Genomic DNA, 16,822 nt, shown 5'->3' on the forward strand with positions numbered 1-16,822 from the left:
GCAAAAGGACTGGAGTATACAAGTAGAGAAGTGTTGTTGCAATTGTATAGGGTGTTGGTGAGACCACATCGGGAGTATTGTGTCCAGTTTTGGCCTCCTTATTTGAGGAAGGATGTGGTGGCATTGGAGGCAGTTCAGAGGAGGTTCACCAGATTGATTCCGGAGATGGAAGGTTTGACCTATGAGGAGAGATTGAACAAGTTTGGGCTTACACTCACTGGGGTTTAGAAGAATGAGAGGGGATCTGATCAAGGTGTGAAGTATGAAGAGGGATTGATAAAGTAAACATAGACCAAATGTTCCCCCTTGGAGGGAAATCTATCTAGAATGAGAGGTGATAGATGTAAGTTGAGAGGCGGTAGATTTAAAACTGAGATAAGGAGGAACTACTTCTTGCAGAGAGTGGTGGATTTGTGGAACTCGCTGCCCCACAGTCCAGGAATTAAATGGTTTCAAGAAGGAGACAGATATATTTCTGATTTTTAAAATGGGTTAAAGGGATATGGGAAGCAGGTAGGGAGGTGGATTTGAGACCAGGAAGAGATCAGCCATAATCTGATTGAATGGAGAAGCAGGTTTGAAGGGCTGAATTGCCTACTTCTGCTCCTAGTTCCTATGTTCCTATGTCCCAGATTACACAGCTAACCAGTAGCATCACACTGCCTCACCCTGGTAGTTGCATCCAAGACAAACGAGTCAATAAAGAATAAGCCATTGTGGGGAAAGACCCTCATCCCTCTTCTCCCCACAGCGTTCCACCCCTCCCCTGAGCATGGAATAAACTCTCATTCCATCCCTTCATCCCACAACCTGTGCTATTCCGATTGGTCACCTTGTCCGGTTATTTTAGAGAGTGGGTGTGGGTGAGCAATCTCCGGGGAAGGGGTTCTGGAGTCTGCTTTGCGTTGCTTGTGAAATGTGACTAACCTTTTTCTCTTTCCCTCTCCTCTTTGCTCATAGATCTCAACTACTGCACCCACAACAAGCCATGTCTGAACAATGCAACGTGCAGCAACACAGGCCAGGGCAGTTACACCTGTACCTGTCAGCCCGGCTACACTGGCAAAAACTGCCAATCGGCCATTCGCAAATGTGACAGTGGCCCCTGCAGAAACGGGGGTACCTGCATGGTAAGGCACAACCCATACCCCACCTCTGCTTAGATTCAGCCAGCCTCATGCCCCTCACCATCACCACGGGGAACACAGTGATATCCTCATCCAGCCAGGGAGCAGAGATTCCCATCAGGGAGCAGAGAATTCCATCAGGAGGAGAGATTCTGGGGCTGCCTAGTGGTTAGCACTGCTGCCTCGTGGTGCCGAGGGCCCGGGTTTGATCCCGGCCCTGGATCACTGTCCGTGTGGAGTTTGCATATTCTCCCTGTGTCTGCGCAAGTCTCACACCACAAGCCAAAGATGTGCAGGTTAGGTGGATTGCTAAATTGCCCCTTAATTAGGGAAAAAAAAATTGGATACTCTAAATGTTTATAAAAAGGAAGGAGAGGTTCCCACCAGAGAGGGGAGAGCATCCCCCGGGGAGTTGAGAGAGGGTCCAATTTTTAAAAAAATGTTTTTTTTAATTTTCCAAATAAAGGGGCAATTCATGGTCAATCCACCTACCCTGCACGTCTTTGGGTTGTGGGAGTGAGACTCATACGGACACAGGGAGAATGACTCCACATGGACAATGAGAGGAGATATTTCCATGAGGGAGAGAGATTCCTATTAAGTCCCAGCGGCTGCCCAAGTTATCTATTTTCCTGGAGGATTCATTCATCATGAAATCCTGGGCTTTATAAATAGAAGCATAGATTACAAAAACATGAAGATTATGATTTTATTTTTCTACAATTGTACATGGTGTTGGTGAGGCTACACCTGGAGTATTGTGTGCAGTTTTGGTGTCCTTATCTGAGGAAGGATGTTCTTGCTATGGAGTACAGCAAAGGTTTACCAGACTGATTCCAGGGATGGAGGGACTGTCATATGAGGAGAGACTAAATCGGTTAGGATTATAGTCACTGGAGTTTAGAAGAGTGAACGAGGATCTCATAGAAACGTAGAAAATTCTAACATGATTAGATAGGGTAGATTCAGAAAGAATGTTACCGATGGTGGGGGAGTCCACAACTAGGGATCATAGTTTGAGGATAAGGGGTGAACCTTTTAAGACTGAGGTGAGGAGAAATTTCTTCACCCGGAGAGTGGTGAATCTGTGGAATTCGCTACTACAGAACATAGTTGAGGCCAAAGCGTTGTATAATTTCAAGAAAGAATTAGATATAGCTCCTGGGGCTAAAAGGATCAAGGGACATGGTGGAAGGTGGGATCAGGGTATTGAACCTGATGATCATAATGACTGGTGGAGCAGGCTCGAAGGGCCAAACGGCTTACTCCTGCTTCTATTTTCTATTTTCTATGTACGTTTCTATGTATGATCATTTATAAAACTCTGGTTCAGCCTCAACTGGAGTATTGCATCCAATTCTGGGCACCACGCATTAGGCAGGATTTGAAGGCTTCAGAGTGGCTGCAGAAAAGATTTAGCAGGATGGTTCCAGGAATGAGAGACTTCAGTTACAAGGATAGATTGGAGAAAGCTGGAGTTGTCCTCCTTGGAGGTTTGAAGGTTGACAGGCGATTTGGTAGAGGTCTTCAAAACCATGAAGGGGTCTGGTCAGAGTAGATAGAGAGAAACTAGTCCTGATGGTGGAACGATTGACAACTAGAGGACTCGGGTTTAAGGTGAATGACAGAAGAAGCAATGGCGACCAGGGTAAACCTTTTTTGTGTGCTGGGTGATTAGGCTCTGGAATGTATTGCATTTGAGCGGGATGGAGGCAGACACAATTGTGCCTTCCAAAAAGGGAATTTGATAAGGACTGGATAAACATAATTGCAGGGCCTACAGGGAAAGGGCAAGGGAGCAGGTGAGCTCTTGTAGAGACGTATGTACGATGAGTCTGAATGATCTCCTTCAGTGTCGTAAGCATTCCATGATTCCATGTTGCAGGCACAGAGACTCAAAAGTGTGTGTAACTTTAATCACCTTCCCTTGGAAATAAATGATTTATTTCTAATGCAGTGGCCGTTTTATTGCAGGAATTGGACGATGGTTACAGCTGTTCTTGTTTCCCTGGCTTTATTGGACAGCACTGTGAGGACAGCATTCTGACCTGCGCTGATTCACCCTGTTTCAATGGTGGCTCCTGCTTCAAGAGATCACAGGGGACCTCTTACATCTGTAGCTGCACCCTGGGTTTTACTGGCTTAAATTGTGAGCAGAAAGTGGACCGCTGTATCAACAATCCTTGTACAAACGGTAATAATTCATGAGGTCTTATCCATTTTTATTACAGTGCTTCTGCTTGTAACCACATGCTTAAATGAAGAAGAAACTGATTGCGGCCAATATACCGATGCTCAGGAAGTGGGTAGTGGTCGGTGTAGGAGCGGGTGAAGGTGGCACCTTGTAAGAGCATGAGCCTGAGGGCTTTGTTGTCGTCACCTCTGCCATTCTCGCCGGCTCGGTACTCCACAAGCCCGCTGGTAGTGGCAGCCCTGAGGGTGTAGGGACAGTGGCGTCGATGTGGGCACCGATCTGTAACAGCCATCGGTTCACTCCGGGGGGGGGGGGGGGGGGGGGGGCTGGACGGGGGCTTTAGGAGGTGGCAGCGGGCAGGGATCGCGAGATTTGGGGATCTTTTTATTGAGGAGGGCTTTCCGAGTTTGGAGGAGCTGGAGGAAGAGTTTGAGTTGCCAGGCGGGAACGGGTTCCGGTACCTTTGCAAGTGCGGGATTTTGTTTGGAGGCAGGTCCCGGGTTTTCCGATGTCAAAAACAGGAGTTGGGGAAGGGAAGGTCTCGGAAGTATATAAGAAGCTGATGGAGTGGGAAGGAGTTCCAATAGGGGAGGTGAAGAGGAAGTGGGAGGAAGAGTTGGGAGGGGAGTTGGAGGTCTATGGGAGGAGGCCCAGCAGAGAGTGAATGCGTTCTCGTCGTGTGCCAGGCTCAGCCTAATCCAATTCCAGGTGGCCCACAGGGTTCATATGACTGGCCCGGATGGGCAGGTTTTTTGAGGAGGTGGAGGACAGGTGTGGGCGATGTGGGGGAGATCCTGCTAATCATGTGCACATGTTCTGGGTGTGTCCGAGGTTGAGGGGCTTTTGGCAGGCATGTCTGAGGTCCTGCGAGGGAGGGTGACTCCGAGTCCAGAGGTGGCAATATTTGGAGTGTCGGAAGATCCGGGAGCCCAAGGGGGGAGAGAGGGCAACATTTTGACCTTTACTTCCCTGGTGGCCCGGAGACGGATTCTGCTTGGATGGAGGGACTCGGAGCCCCCGAAGTTGGAGGCATGGGTAAGCGACATGGCGGTGTTTCTCAGGTTGGAGAAAATCAAATTCGCCTTAAGTGGTTCGTTACAGGGGTTCGCTCGGAAGCCATTCATCGACTTCTTTAAAGAAAATTAGTCTGTCAGCAGGGGGGCGGGGAATGGAGGGGGGGGGAGGGGAAGGCATAGAAGTGATGAACAAGAGTAGGAATAACAATGAAGGGAGGGCCATGAGACGGAGTGTTCATATGGACCATGCTGTTTGGGGTCTGTGTTTAGGGGTGTGTGGCTGTGTTATTGTGGGTTTTTTGTCTTTGTTGGATTTTTCTGTTTAAAAGTGTTAAAATTATAAATGCCTTAATAAAATATTTTCTAAAAAAAAAGAAGAAACTGATTCAGAAATATGCTTTGAACTATAGCGTCCGCTAACTGAGGAGGAGGCCAGTTGGCACATTGTGCCTTTGTATTTCAAACTAATCCCGCTGCCCCACACTCTCTCCATAGCCCTAACCTCTCTACCCTGTCCTCTCCCCAGAGTCCTGTATCAATTCCAAACTAATCCCACTGCTCCATCCTCTCCCTAAAGTCCAATATCAATTCCAAACTATTCCCACTGCTCCACAATCATCTCACTGCCCTGCACTCCCCCCAGTGCTCAGTATGATTCTCAAACTAATCCCACTGCCTGCTCTCTCTGCGTAGCTCTATCTCAATGCCAGATTTAAACCATCCCACTCTAAAATCTGACGGTAATACAAGAGGAGCCCCTTCATTCACACCCTCAGCCTCTAAACCGAACAGTGAGTTTCTGGATTATGAAGGAAGTCTGTGCATGTTTGCTGTGTGTCCCGCCATTTCAGAGCCTCCTTTCTGTCACAAACGTTAGTCCTTGAACAATCCCCGTTTCAACACGATAGTACAATTCACAGGCCAGCACACTTCACAACACATTTTCAGTTCTCTTTACTGCTCTTAGAAATCTCCTTTCAAGCTCCAGTTGAGGAACGTCTCCTCCCACTCCCATCATAATTACCTTTTAATGGTAATTACCCTGCTACAATGTGTATGTGTGGGTTGTGTAATGGAGCGAGAGAGGGATAATACATGCATTGCAGATATTTGGGGACTCGATCATAAGGGGTGCAGCTTTAAGAAGTGATGGGCAATAAATGCTGGTCTAGCCAGTGCTGTCCACATCTCCTCAACAAATAAAAATATTATATTATCTAAAATGTCAGATTGGCCAAGTCAAGCAATTAAGGTCAAACAGAAAGTTTTCCCAGCCCGGAAGGATCAAAGACAGTGAAATGGTTCACGTGGGAGAGGCTGAAGAGCAGTGAAAATGCAAATGCTGAAAAGTAGTTGATTACTGTTTCCATCTCAGCGTGTAAAAATACTCTTGCTGTGGGTGAATAAACCTCACCTGTTTCGAACAGCATACGCCATGCTGAACGTCTAATTGACCACTGGATCTGAGGACTAAGCCAGTGTGCTACACTGTGTCAGGTGTGTGATCTGGCATTCAAATATAAGCCAAAACCCACCGCTGTGGAGTTAATAGTGGGAGTACTCATTGCAGGATATGTTGGCACAAGATCTGTCTTATTAAAACCTGTTAAAACCATGGAGAGATCAGGTCATAGATCATAGAATTTACAGAGCAGAAGGAGGCCATTCGGCCCAGCGAGTCTGCACTGGCTCTTGGAAAGAGCACCCTACCCAAGCCCACACCTCCACCCTATCCCCATAACCCAGTAACCCCACCCAACACTAAGGGCAATTTTGGACACTCAGGGCAATTTATCATGGCCAATCCACCTAACCTGCACATGTTTGGACTGTGGAAGGAAACCGGAGCACCCGGAGGAAACCCATGCACACATGGGGGGAATATGCAGACTCCGCACAGGCAGTGACACAGCCGAGAATCGAACCTGGGACCCTGGTGCTGTGAAGCAACAGTGCTAACCACTGTGCTACCGTGCTGCCCAATGTCCAAATTAGAACCTCTATAGTCTCCCTTGGAAACTAAGACTCGAGAGGCTGGGCAAAGAACTGACAGCGTTACAGCGGCTAAAACCACCTAAATAAGTCAAAAGATATGCAGATGTTTTAACCTCTTGACTCGTGAAATGGTTATTAAATGTGAAAGCAGAGTACCACAAGGGATAGCGCCCTTGGTGAAACCATACAGCATCTCCACGGAGTGCAAAGATCTCCCAAGACATCGGAACAATGCTAGAGCGAGATCAATTTCACAGTTAAAGATCAAACGTTCCAGAAGTGGTGCTAAAACCCCATGAGTCATGGAGATCCTATATTATTTATTTTTTTTAATTAAAGTTGCTAACTTTGATTAATGCCCCATGCCCAAGGTGGACAAGTTGATTGAATGTCTGGGAAATGCCAACTTTGTGTCCTCCCTGGATTCTGAATGGGTATTGTCCGAAAGGGTATTGGTGTTTGTCTTAAGAAGAGAGATTGAACAGTTTGGGCCTACACTCTCTCGGATTTAGAAGAATAAGGGGAGATCTAATTGAGATATATAACACGATAAAAGGTATTGAAAAAGTAGACGTGGAGCGGATGCTTCTTCTTCTTCTGGGGCCATCTAGAATGAGAGATCATAGTTTTAGGTTAAATGGTAACAGATTTAAAATAGAGATGAGGAGAAATTGTCTCTCTCAAAGGGTGGTGGATCTGTGGAATTCAGTCCGGTGGATGCTGGGACATTGAATAAACCTAAGGAGGAGATAGACAGATTTTTAATTAGTAATGGGTCAAAGGGTTATGGAGGATGGGCAGGAAAGTGGAGTTGAGGCCGTGAGGAGATCAGACGTAATAGTGTTGAATGGTGGAGCGGGCTCGAGGGGCTGAATTGTCTACTCCTGTTCCTAGTTCTCATATTCTTATGATAGCATTAATAGAATCTGCCTTCGTAACAATGGGGATCAGAACCAAGTAATTCTACCTGGGCAATTCAGAGCCTTGCCTCCTTTCAGTGGCTAATGGTGGAATGTTGGGGCTTCGTGCTCAGTGCCTAGATAATATGGTAATTTATCACATTTACACATGGTTACACATGGGTTTGTGTTCCGTCAAACATGTGCCTTTACCATTGAGTATAGAGCTGGGATGGCAGCATGGGAATGCAATATCCTCCCCTAAATGTCGGGCCTCACTTGAGACTCTTTGCTGGTGGGGTTTGAGCGGATGGATTGGGGGGTGGCGGGGGGTGGGGGGGGGGGGGTGTTATGTGAGTCTCTTTGAGAGCTCGGTATCTGCTGGCAGGATAGAGCTTTAAGAAATTATACAACATGTCAGAATAACCAAGACAGAGGGCGGCATGTGGCGCAGTGGTTAGCACTGGGACTGCGGCGCTGAGGACCCGGGTTCGAATCCCGGCCCTGGGTCACTGTCCATGTGGAGTTTGCACATTCTCCCCATGTCTGCGTGGGTTTCACCCCCACAACCCAAAAATGTGCAGGTTAGGTGGATTGGCCACGCTAAATTGCCCCTTAATTGGAAAAACAAATTGGGTATTCCAAATTAAAAAAACAAGAATAACCAAGACAGGGGCAGCACGGTGGCACAGTGGGTTCGCACTGCAGCCTCACGGCACCGAGGTCCCAGGTTCGATCCCGGCTCTGGGTCACTGTTTGTGTGGTGTTTGCGTGGGTTCCCCCCCACAACCCAAAGATGTGCAGGCTAGGTGGATTGGCCACACTACATACATTGCCCCTTAACTGGAAAAAATGAATTGGGTACTCTAAATCAAACAAAAAGAATAACCAAGACAGGATGGTATAGCTTTACGTAATCTTTAAGGGTAATTGTTTAATCAGGAAGGAATCACAGCCTGGAGGGTTCAAAAGCAGAGAATTATTCAGTTGAGGGTGGTTGGAATGGAAGGGCCAGTGAAAATGTGTTTCATGAAAAGTCATCCCAGTTTCTGTTTTGATCATCTCTTCCCTTATGATGCCACAGCCTTGGCTGGATAAACCTCACATGTTTTACACATTTCACTCTAGTCTAATTGACAATTGGGTCAGGGGCCTGCGACAATATGAGAGTGTCTGTGTATGTGTGTTGTCACTGGCCTATGTTAACAGCAGGGAGCAGCTGCTCAGCTGGTATTTCAGCTTCTTTGTTGGCGAGGATTTATCAATGGAGTTTTGAAGTGATGCCTCCCCCAAGCTGCGACCCACCTGCGAACGCCCAGTGCGTGGGGCCTGCGAACGGCCAGTGCGTGGGGCCTGCGAACGGCCAGTGCGTGGGGCCTGCGAACGGCCAGTGCGTGGGGCCTGCGAACGGCCAGTGCGTGGGGCCTGCGAACGGCCAGTGCGTGGGGCCTGCGAACGGCCAGTGCGTGGGGCCTGCGAACGCCCAGTGCGTGGGGCCTGTGAACGCCCAGTGCATGGGGCCTGCAAGCGCTCAGCTCATGTGGCCTGCAAATCCCTGACCGGATCTAGCCTGAATTTGTTAAGTGTTAATTCAGAGCGGTGTTTTGTTGAACTGCTGCTGAACTGTTGTCCTCTTCCCCCTGCAGGAGGACAGTGCTTCGATCTGGGGCTGACGAGGATGTGTGTATGTCAGGCGGGCTTTGCTGGACAGAAGTGTGAGATTAATGTGAACGACTGCGCCAGAAACCCATGTGCCAATGGAGCTACCTGCGTCGACCACATCAACAACTACACGTGTGTGTGCACAGCCGGTTTCTCAGGCCAGGATTGCAGTCAACCGCTGGGGGATGAGTGTGACTCCAGACCATGCCATAATGGTGGGACGTGCCACGCGGGCATATACGGCAAGAGCTTTGTGTGCCAATGCCCATTCAACTTCATGGGTTTGCAGTGCGAGATCCCTGTGTTTCCCAGTCCATCACAGAAGCGGCAGCAGCCACCGAACTCCTTCCCCTGGGTGGCTGTATCATTGGCCTTTGGACTGATGGCTTTTGTCATGTTGCTGTGTGTCCTGGGCATTGCTCTGAGGCAATTGCAGAGGCCCCGTGGGAGGCAGCACCGAGACACCGAGACCATGAATAATCTGTCCGAGTCCCAGAGGGACAATCTGATCGTGGCCTCCCAGCTCAAACTTACCAACAAGAAGGTTGATTTGGAAACGGACTGTATCATGGAGAAGACCAATTACAAAGACAGGAACTGTGCCTTGGATTGGAATTTAGCAGCAGGCCTCAAGGCTGATCTGTCCCAAGAACTCAAATGCCATAAAAATCACAAATGTAGAAAAGAGGAAAGTTTGCCCCTCAGAAACTCGTGGTAAGTCATTCGCCAGTTCTTCCACTCACTCTCAAATTGTGATTCTCGAACATATGCAAACAGAAGGTCGCAAAGAAATTCAGGGCCCCAAATCAGGGCCCAGTGAGGCTCAGCTTTTGTGGTTAAAAACAAATTGGAACCTCTTTAGTTTTGTCCGAGATCAGATCTACAGGGAGATAGCAGCAAGCCAGCGTTTGTCAGCATCTTCAGCACATTAGAACCCTGCCCTATGCATTCTGTGCAGAGTGTAGTGTGGGTGAGGAGGGGAGAGGAGGAGATGTAAATTCACAATTTCTCAAAGTAATCTCGACGATTACTGCCCCAGATTTTTGGTGGTGGAGAGCACTGTTGTGAGGGATTGGAGCTGGGGCAGTGGTGTGCAGCTGTGCAGGGGGAATGGAGAGCGTACAGGGTGTGGGGATGTGTTCAGGGCAAGAGTGTCCCTTCCCGCCCTCATACAATCGGCTAGTATGTGGAGATGAAATACAGACACTGGGTCTTCCATTGTGCACAGCAACTCCTTGGAGTGTTCCCAATGATAAATCTTCAGAAGACTGAGACTCCACATGCCTCTCGAATCTGCAACTCCTCCTGACTGACTGGCTGTAATATTAGACTCCCAATACAGGACAGCTATTAAATGTCTTGTAAAAGACACGGGTTTATAGAGATTGAGCAGGCTTCTGTGTTAAATAAAAGCTCCTCCGTCATCGTCAGGTCATATTCACCAGGGCTCACTGTTGTCATGGAAATCCCAGACTGTGCTCATTGTCATGGAGATCACAGGCTGTGCTCATGTTGTCATGGAGATCCCAGACTGATACTCACTGTTGTCATGGTGACCCCAGACTGGTGCTTATTGTTGTCATGGAAATCCCAAACTTCCAGCTGGGGAAGGAGCCTGTGACTTGTTGGTGGTTGAGGCTGAGATGGTGGTGGTGCCACTACCTGACATTGTGTTCACGCTTCAGAGCTCAGGGTGGGGTGGTGACACCTTCAGAGCCCCCATGCACAATGTGACCAGGAACACCAATGTGTGCCTGACTTGAACACCAGGGCCGACTGAACAAAGCCAAGGCAAAGGCCGACTTGGGGTGGGAGGGCAGAGAGGTAGTTGGGGAGTGGAGGGAGGAGTGACAAGGTGAGGGGAGGGAGCTATGAGGTCGCTATTTCCCAAAGTTAGACCGGAAGATACTGCCTGGGATTTCTGGGATTTCACAATGAGTCAAACAGGGGCTCAGGGAAGCAACCATTGATCTTAGACTAGGTGGAGGTCCCAGCTCTCCAAATACTGAGTACTCCCTCCTGAGGGTGGACAGGGCCTTGGACAAGGGCTGAGGGTAGAGCCAGGGAAACTGAGGGAAGGGCTGAGCCTGGCACTGAGTTGGACCCTATGGCCTCTGGACTGTTCCCAGTAATATAAAGGTATTGGAGTATTTTGAAGGGAGGTGTGCGCAGTGTGTAATTCAATGCAAATGTAATGTAAACCTGAAGGGACAAGCTTGGAAATCTGAGACTGTCAAGGAGATTTCAGCTTCAGCACCCAGGCTGATACCTTGAATTATATAACCAGCCCATTCATGTTGTAGGACATTAACTGCGTGGACAGGGTTGGGATTTACATAGAGGTTTGTGTTGTTTGACAGGATAGACACTGGCCTTTCCACTCTGTGAAGCAAGCCCAGCATGGACATAGAGATCTCACTGCCAGAAGTGAACCTCCGTGCTCCCAGCCAGCTCTCTGTGCTCAGAATCCCATGGGTTCATAGTCAGAATTTGAGCACAATAATCTTGACTGACTCTCCACTGCAGAATGGAGGGAACATTACACTGTCACAAGAGCAATACTGAGGGAGTACTGTATTGTTGGAGGGGCAGTACTGAGGAAGTGCTGCACTGTCAGAGGGTCAATACAGAGGGAGTACTGCACCATCAGAGGGTCAGTACTGGGATAGTACTGCACTGTCAGAGGGTCAGTACTGGGGGAGTGCTGCACTGTCGGAGGATCAATACAGAGGGAGTACTGCACCATCAGAGGGTCAATACTGGGATAGTACTGCACTGTCAGAGGGTCAGTACTGGGGGAGTGCTGCACTGTCGGAGGATCAATACAGAGGGAGTACTGCACCATCAGAGGGTCAATACTGGGATAGTACTGCACTGTCCGAGGGGCAGTACTGAGGAAGTGCTGCACTGTCAGACGGTCAGTACTGGGATAGTACTGCACTGTCAGAGGGTCAGTACTGGGGGAGTGCTGCACTGTCGGAGGATCAATACTGGGATAGTACTGCACTGTCAGACGGTCAGTACTGGGGGAGTGCTGCACTGTCAGAGGGTCAATACTGGGGGAGTACTGCACTGTCAGAGGGTCAATACTGAGGGAGTACTGCACTGTCAGAGGGCCAATACTGAGGGAGTGCTGCACTGTCAGAGGGTCAGTACTGGGGGAGTGCTGCACTGTCAGAGGGCCAATACTGAGGGAGTACTGCACTGTCAGAGGGTCAATACTGAGGGACTACTGCACTGTCAGAGGGCCAATACTGAGGGAGTACTGCATGGTCAGAGGGGCAGTACTGTGGGAGTGCTGCATGGTCAGAGGTGCAGTACTGAAGTAGCGCTGCACTGTTTAAGGGGCAGTACTGAGGGAGTGCTGCATTGTCAGAGGGGCAGTACTGAGGGAGTGCTGTACTGTTGGAGCGTCAATACTGAGGGAGCGCTGCACTGTTGGAGGGTCAATACTGAGGGAGCGCTGCACTGTTGGAGGGTCAATACTGAGGGAGTGCTGTACTGTTGGAGGGTCAATACTGAGGGAGCGCTGCACTGTTGGAGGGTCAATACTGAGGGAGCGCTGCACTGTTGGAGGGTCAATACTGAGGGAGCGCTGCACTGTTGGAGGGTCAATACTGAGGGAGCGCTGCACTGTTGGAGGGTCAATACTGAGGGAGCGCTGCACTGTTGGAGCGTCAATACTGAGGGAGCGCTGCACTGTCAGAGGGGCAGTACTGAGGGAGTATTGCATGGTCAGAGGGTCAGTACTGAGGGAGTGCTGCACTGTCAGAGGGTCAGTACTGAGGGAGTATTGCATGGTCAGAGGGTCAGTACTGAGGGAGTGCTGCACTGTCAGAGGGTCGGTACTGTGGGAGTATTGCACAGTCAGAGGGGCAGACTGAGGGAGTATTGCATGGTCAGAGGGTCAGTACTGAGGGAGTGCTGCACTGTCAGAGGGTCAGTACTGAGGGAGTATTGCATGGTCAGAGGGTCAGTACTGAGGGAGTGCTGCACTGTCAGAGGGTCGGTACTGTGGGAGTATTGCACGGTCAGAGGGTCAGTACTGAGGGAGAGCTGCACTGTCAGAGGGTCAGTACTGAGGGAGTGTTGCACGGTCAGAGGGTCAGTACTGAGGGAACGTTGCATGGTCAGAGGGGCTAGACTGTGGGAGTACTGCATGGTCAGAGGGGCTGGACTGTGGGAGTACTGCATGGTCAGAGGGGCTGGACTGAGGGAGTGTTGCACTCGTGGAGAGGCGGTACTGAGGTAGAACTGTTCTCTCAGCGGGACAGTTGTGAGATAACTGCACAATTGGAGGAGCAGTACTAAGGGACAATTACACTGCCAGAGGGGCAGTAGCAAGAGAGTTTTGCACTCTCAGAGGGGTAGTACTGAAGGAGTGCTGCACTGAGGAAGGAGCAGTACGGAAGGAGCACTGCACTGTCAGAGTGGCACTACTGAAGGAACACTGCAGTGTAGAAGGGGCTGGTTTAGCTCATTTGGCTAATTCGCTGGCTTTTCAAGCAGGCCAGCAGCACGGTTCGATTCCCGTACCAGCCTCCCCGGACATGCACCGGAATGTGGCGACTAGGGGCTTTTCACAGTAACTTCATTGAAGCCTACTTGTGACAATAAGCGATTTTCATTTCATTTTCAGAAGGGTCAGTATTGAAGGAGTACTTCACTGTTGGAGTGGAGGTTCTAAGGTAGCACTGTGCTCTCAGAGGGGCAGTATTCAGATAGTGCTGCACTATCAGGGGCAGTACTAAGGGACTGTTACACTGCCAGAGGGACAGTAGCATGGGACCTCTGCACCATTGGAGGGGCAGTATTGTAAGAGTGCTGCACTGTCGGAGGGGCAGTAGCATGGGACCTCTGCACCATTGGAGGGGCAGTATTGTAAGAGTGCTGCACTGTCGGACGGGCAGTAGCATGGGACCTCTGCACCATTGGAGGGGCAGTATTGTAAGAGTGCTGCACTGTCGGACGGGCAGTAGCATGGGACCTCTGCACCATTGGAGGGGCAGTATTGTAAGAGTGCTGCACTGTCGGACGGGCAGTAGCATGGGACCTCTGCACCATTGGAGGGGCAGTATTGTAAGAGTGCTGCACTGTCGGACGGGCAGTAGCATGGGACCTCTGCACCATTGGAGGGGCAGTATTGTAAGAGTGCTGCACTGTCGGACGGTCAGAAATGAAAGACAGCTGCACTATTGAAGGAGCAGTATTCAAGGAGCGCTGCATTGTTGGTGGGATAGTACTAAGGGTGTGCTGAATGATCGGCTGGCAGTGCTGAGGTAGCTCTGCATTGTCAGACTGGCTGTACTGCTGGAGCTCAGCACTGTTCAAAGGGCCATATTGAAGTTGCTCAGCATTGTTGGAAGGGCAGTAGTGAGGGAGCTCTGCACTGTCAGAGGGGCTGTATTGAGGGTGTTCTGCACTGTCAGAGGGTCAGTACTGAAGGGAACAGAGCAGGTTTGAAGGGAGATTTGCAAGGTTGGAGTGGTGGCATTGAGGGAGATCGGCACTGTCAGAGAGTCAGTATTGAGGGACCTCTGCACTGTCAGAGGGGCAGTACTGAGTGTGTTCTGCACTGTCAGAGGGGCAGTACTGAGTGTGTTCTGCACTGTCAGAGGGGCAGTACTGAGGGAATGCTGCACTGTCAGAGGGGCAGTAGTGAGGGAGCTCTGCACTGTCAGAGGGGCTGTATTGAGGGTGTTCTGCACTGTCAGAGGGGCTGTATTGAGGGTGTTCTGCACTGTCAGAGGGTCAGTGCTGAAGGGAACAGAGCAGGTTTGAAGGGAGCTTTGCAAGGTTGGAGTGGTGGCATTGAGGGAGATCGGCAGTCAGAGAGTCAGTATTGAGGGAGCTCAGCACTGTCAGAGGGGCAGTACTGAGGGAGTGCTGCACTGTCAGAGGGTCAGTACTGAGGGAGCGCAGCACTGTCAGAGGGGCAGTACTGAGGGAGCGCAGCACTGTCAGAGGGGCAGTACTGAGGGATCGCAGCACTGTCGGAGGGGCAGTACTGAGGGAGTGCTGCACTGTCAGAGGGGCAGTACTGAGGGAGCGCAGCACTGTCAGAGGGGCAGTACTGAGAGAGCGCAGCACTGTCAGAGGGTCCGTACTGAGAGAGTGCAGCACTGTCAGAGGGTCAGTGCTGAGAGAGCGCAGCACTGTCAGAGGGTCAGTGCTGAGAGAGCGCAGCACTGTCAGAGGGTCCGTACTGAGAGAGTGCAGCACTGTCAGAGGGTCAGTACTGAGGGAGCTCGGCACTGTCAGAGGGGCAATACTGAGGGAGTGCTGCACTGTCAGAGGGGCATTACTGAGGGAGCGCAGCACTGTCAGAGGGGCAGTACTGAGGGAGCGCAGCACTGTCAGAGGGGCATTACTGAGGGAGCGCAGCACTGTCAGAGGGGCAGTACTGAGGGAGCGCAGCACTGTCAGAGGGGCAGTACTGAGGGAGCGCAGCACAGTCAGAGGGGCATTACTGAGAGACGCTGCACTGTCTGAGGGGCAGTACTGAGAAAGTGCCGCACTGTCAGAGAGGCAGTACCGAGGGAGTGCCGCACTGTCAGAGGGGCAGTACTGAGAGAGCGCAGCACTGTCAGAGGGGCAGTACTGAGGGAGCTCGGCTCTGTCAGAGAGGAGGTACTGAGTGAGTGCAGCACTGTCAGAGGGTCAGTACTGAGGGAGCTCGGCTCTGTCAGAGAGGAGGTACTGAGAGAGCGCAGCACTGTCAGAGGGGCAGTACTGAGGGAGCTCGGCTCTGTCAGAGAGGAGGTACTGAGTGAGTGCAGCACTGTCAGAGGGTCAGTACTGAGGGAGCTCGGCTCTGTCAGAGAGGAGGTACTGAGTGAGTGCAGCACTGTTAGAGGGTCAGTACTGAGGGAGCTCGGCTCTGTCAGAGAGGAGGTACTGAGTGAGTGCAGCACTGTTAGAGGGTCAGTACTGAGGGAGTGCGGCACTGTCAGAGGGGCAGTACTGAGGGAGTGCTGCACTGTCAGAGGGGCAGTACTGAGAGAGCGTAGCAATGTCAAAGGGGCAGTACTGAGGGAGCGCAGCACAGTCAGAGGGGCATTACTGAGAGAGCGCAGCACTGTCAGAGGGGCAGTACTGAGAGAGCGCAGCACTGTCAGAGGGGCAGTACTGAGAGAGCGCAGCACTGTCAGAGGGGCATTACTGAGAGAGCGCAGCACTGTCAGAGGGGCAGTACTGAGAGAGTGCAGCACTGTCAGAGGGGCAGTACTGAGAGAGCGCAGCACTGTCAGAGGGGCAGTACTGAGAGAGCGCAGCACTGTCAGAGGGGCATTACTGAGAGAGCGCAGCACTGTCAGAGGGGCATTACTGAGAGAGCGCAGCACTGTCAGAGGGGCAGTACTGAGGGAGTGCTGCACTGTCAGAGGGGCTGTATTGAGGGTGTTCCGCACTGTCAGAGGGTCAGTACTGAAGGGAACAGAGCAGGTTTGAAGGGAGCTTTGCAAGGTTGGAGTGGTGGCATTGAGGGAGATCGGCACTGTCAGAGAGTCAGTATTGAGGGACCTCAGCACTGTCAGAGGGTCAGTACTGTGGGAGTGCTGCACTGTCAGAGGGGCAGTACTGAGTGTGTTCTGCACTGACAGAGGGGCAGTACTGAGAGAGCGCAGCACTGTCAGAGGGGCAGTGCTGAGTATGTTCTGCACTGTCAGAGGGTCAGTACTGAGGGAGTGCAGCACTGTCAGAGAGGCAGTACTGAGAGAGCGCAGCACTGTCTGAGGGGCAGTACTGAGGGAGTGCTGCACTGTCTGAGGGGCAGTACTGAGAGAGCACGACACTGTCAGAGGGTCAGTACTGAGGGAGCGCAGCACTGTCAGAGGGGCAGTTCAGAGAGAGCGCAGCACTGTCAGAGCGGTAGTACTGAGGGAACGCTGCACTGTCTGAGGGGCAGTACTGAGAGAGCACGACACTGTC

At 50.9% G+C, this 16,822-nt stretch overlaps 1 protein-coding gene across 1 annotated transcript in view; it reads left to right on the top strand.

Moving 5' to 3' along the window:
- The window catches only part of dll4 (delta-like 4 (Drosophila)), a 37,776-nt gene that overhangs the window by 11,152 nt on the left and 9,802 nt on the right, over positions 1 to 16,822 (top strand). The window contains exons 7-9 of the mRNA XM_038782791.1: positions 961 to 1,130; positions 3,102 to 3,321; positions 8,878 to 9,607. Coding sequence (XP_038638719.1) covers positions 961 to 1,130; positions 3,102 to 3,321; positions 8,878 to 9,607 — 1,120 coding nt within the window. The remainder of the gene's footprint in view (positions 1 to 960; positions 1,131 to 3,101; positions 3,322 to 8,877; positions 9,608 to 16,822) is intronic.

This window comes from Scyliorhinus canicula, chromosome 2, assembly GCF_902713615.1.
Source record: "Scyliorhinus canicula chromosome 2, sScyCan1.1, whole genome shotgun sequence".
Taxonomy (NCBI): Eukaryota; Metazoa; Chordata; class Chondrichthyes; order Carcharhiniformes; family Scyliorhinidae; genus Scyliorhinus; species Scyliorhinus canicula.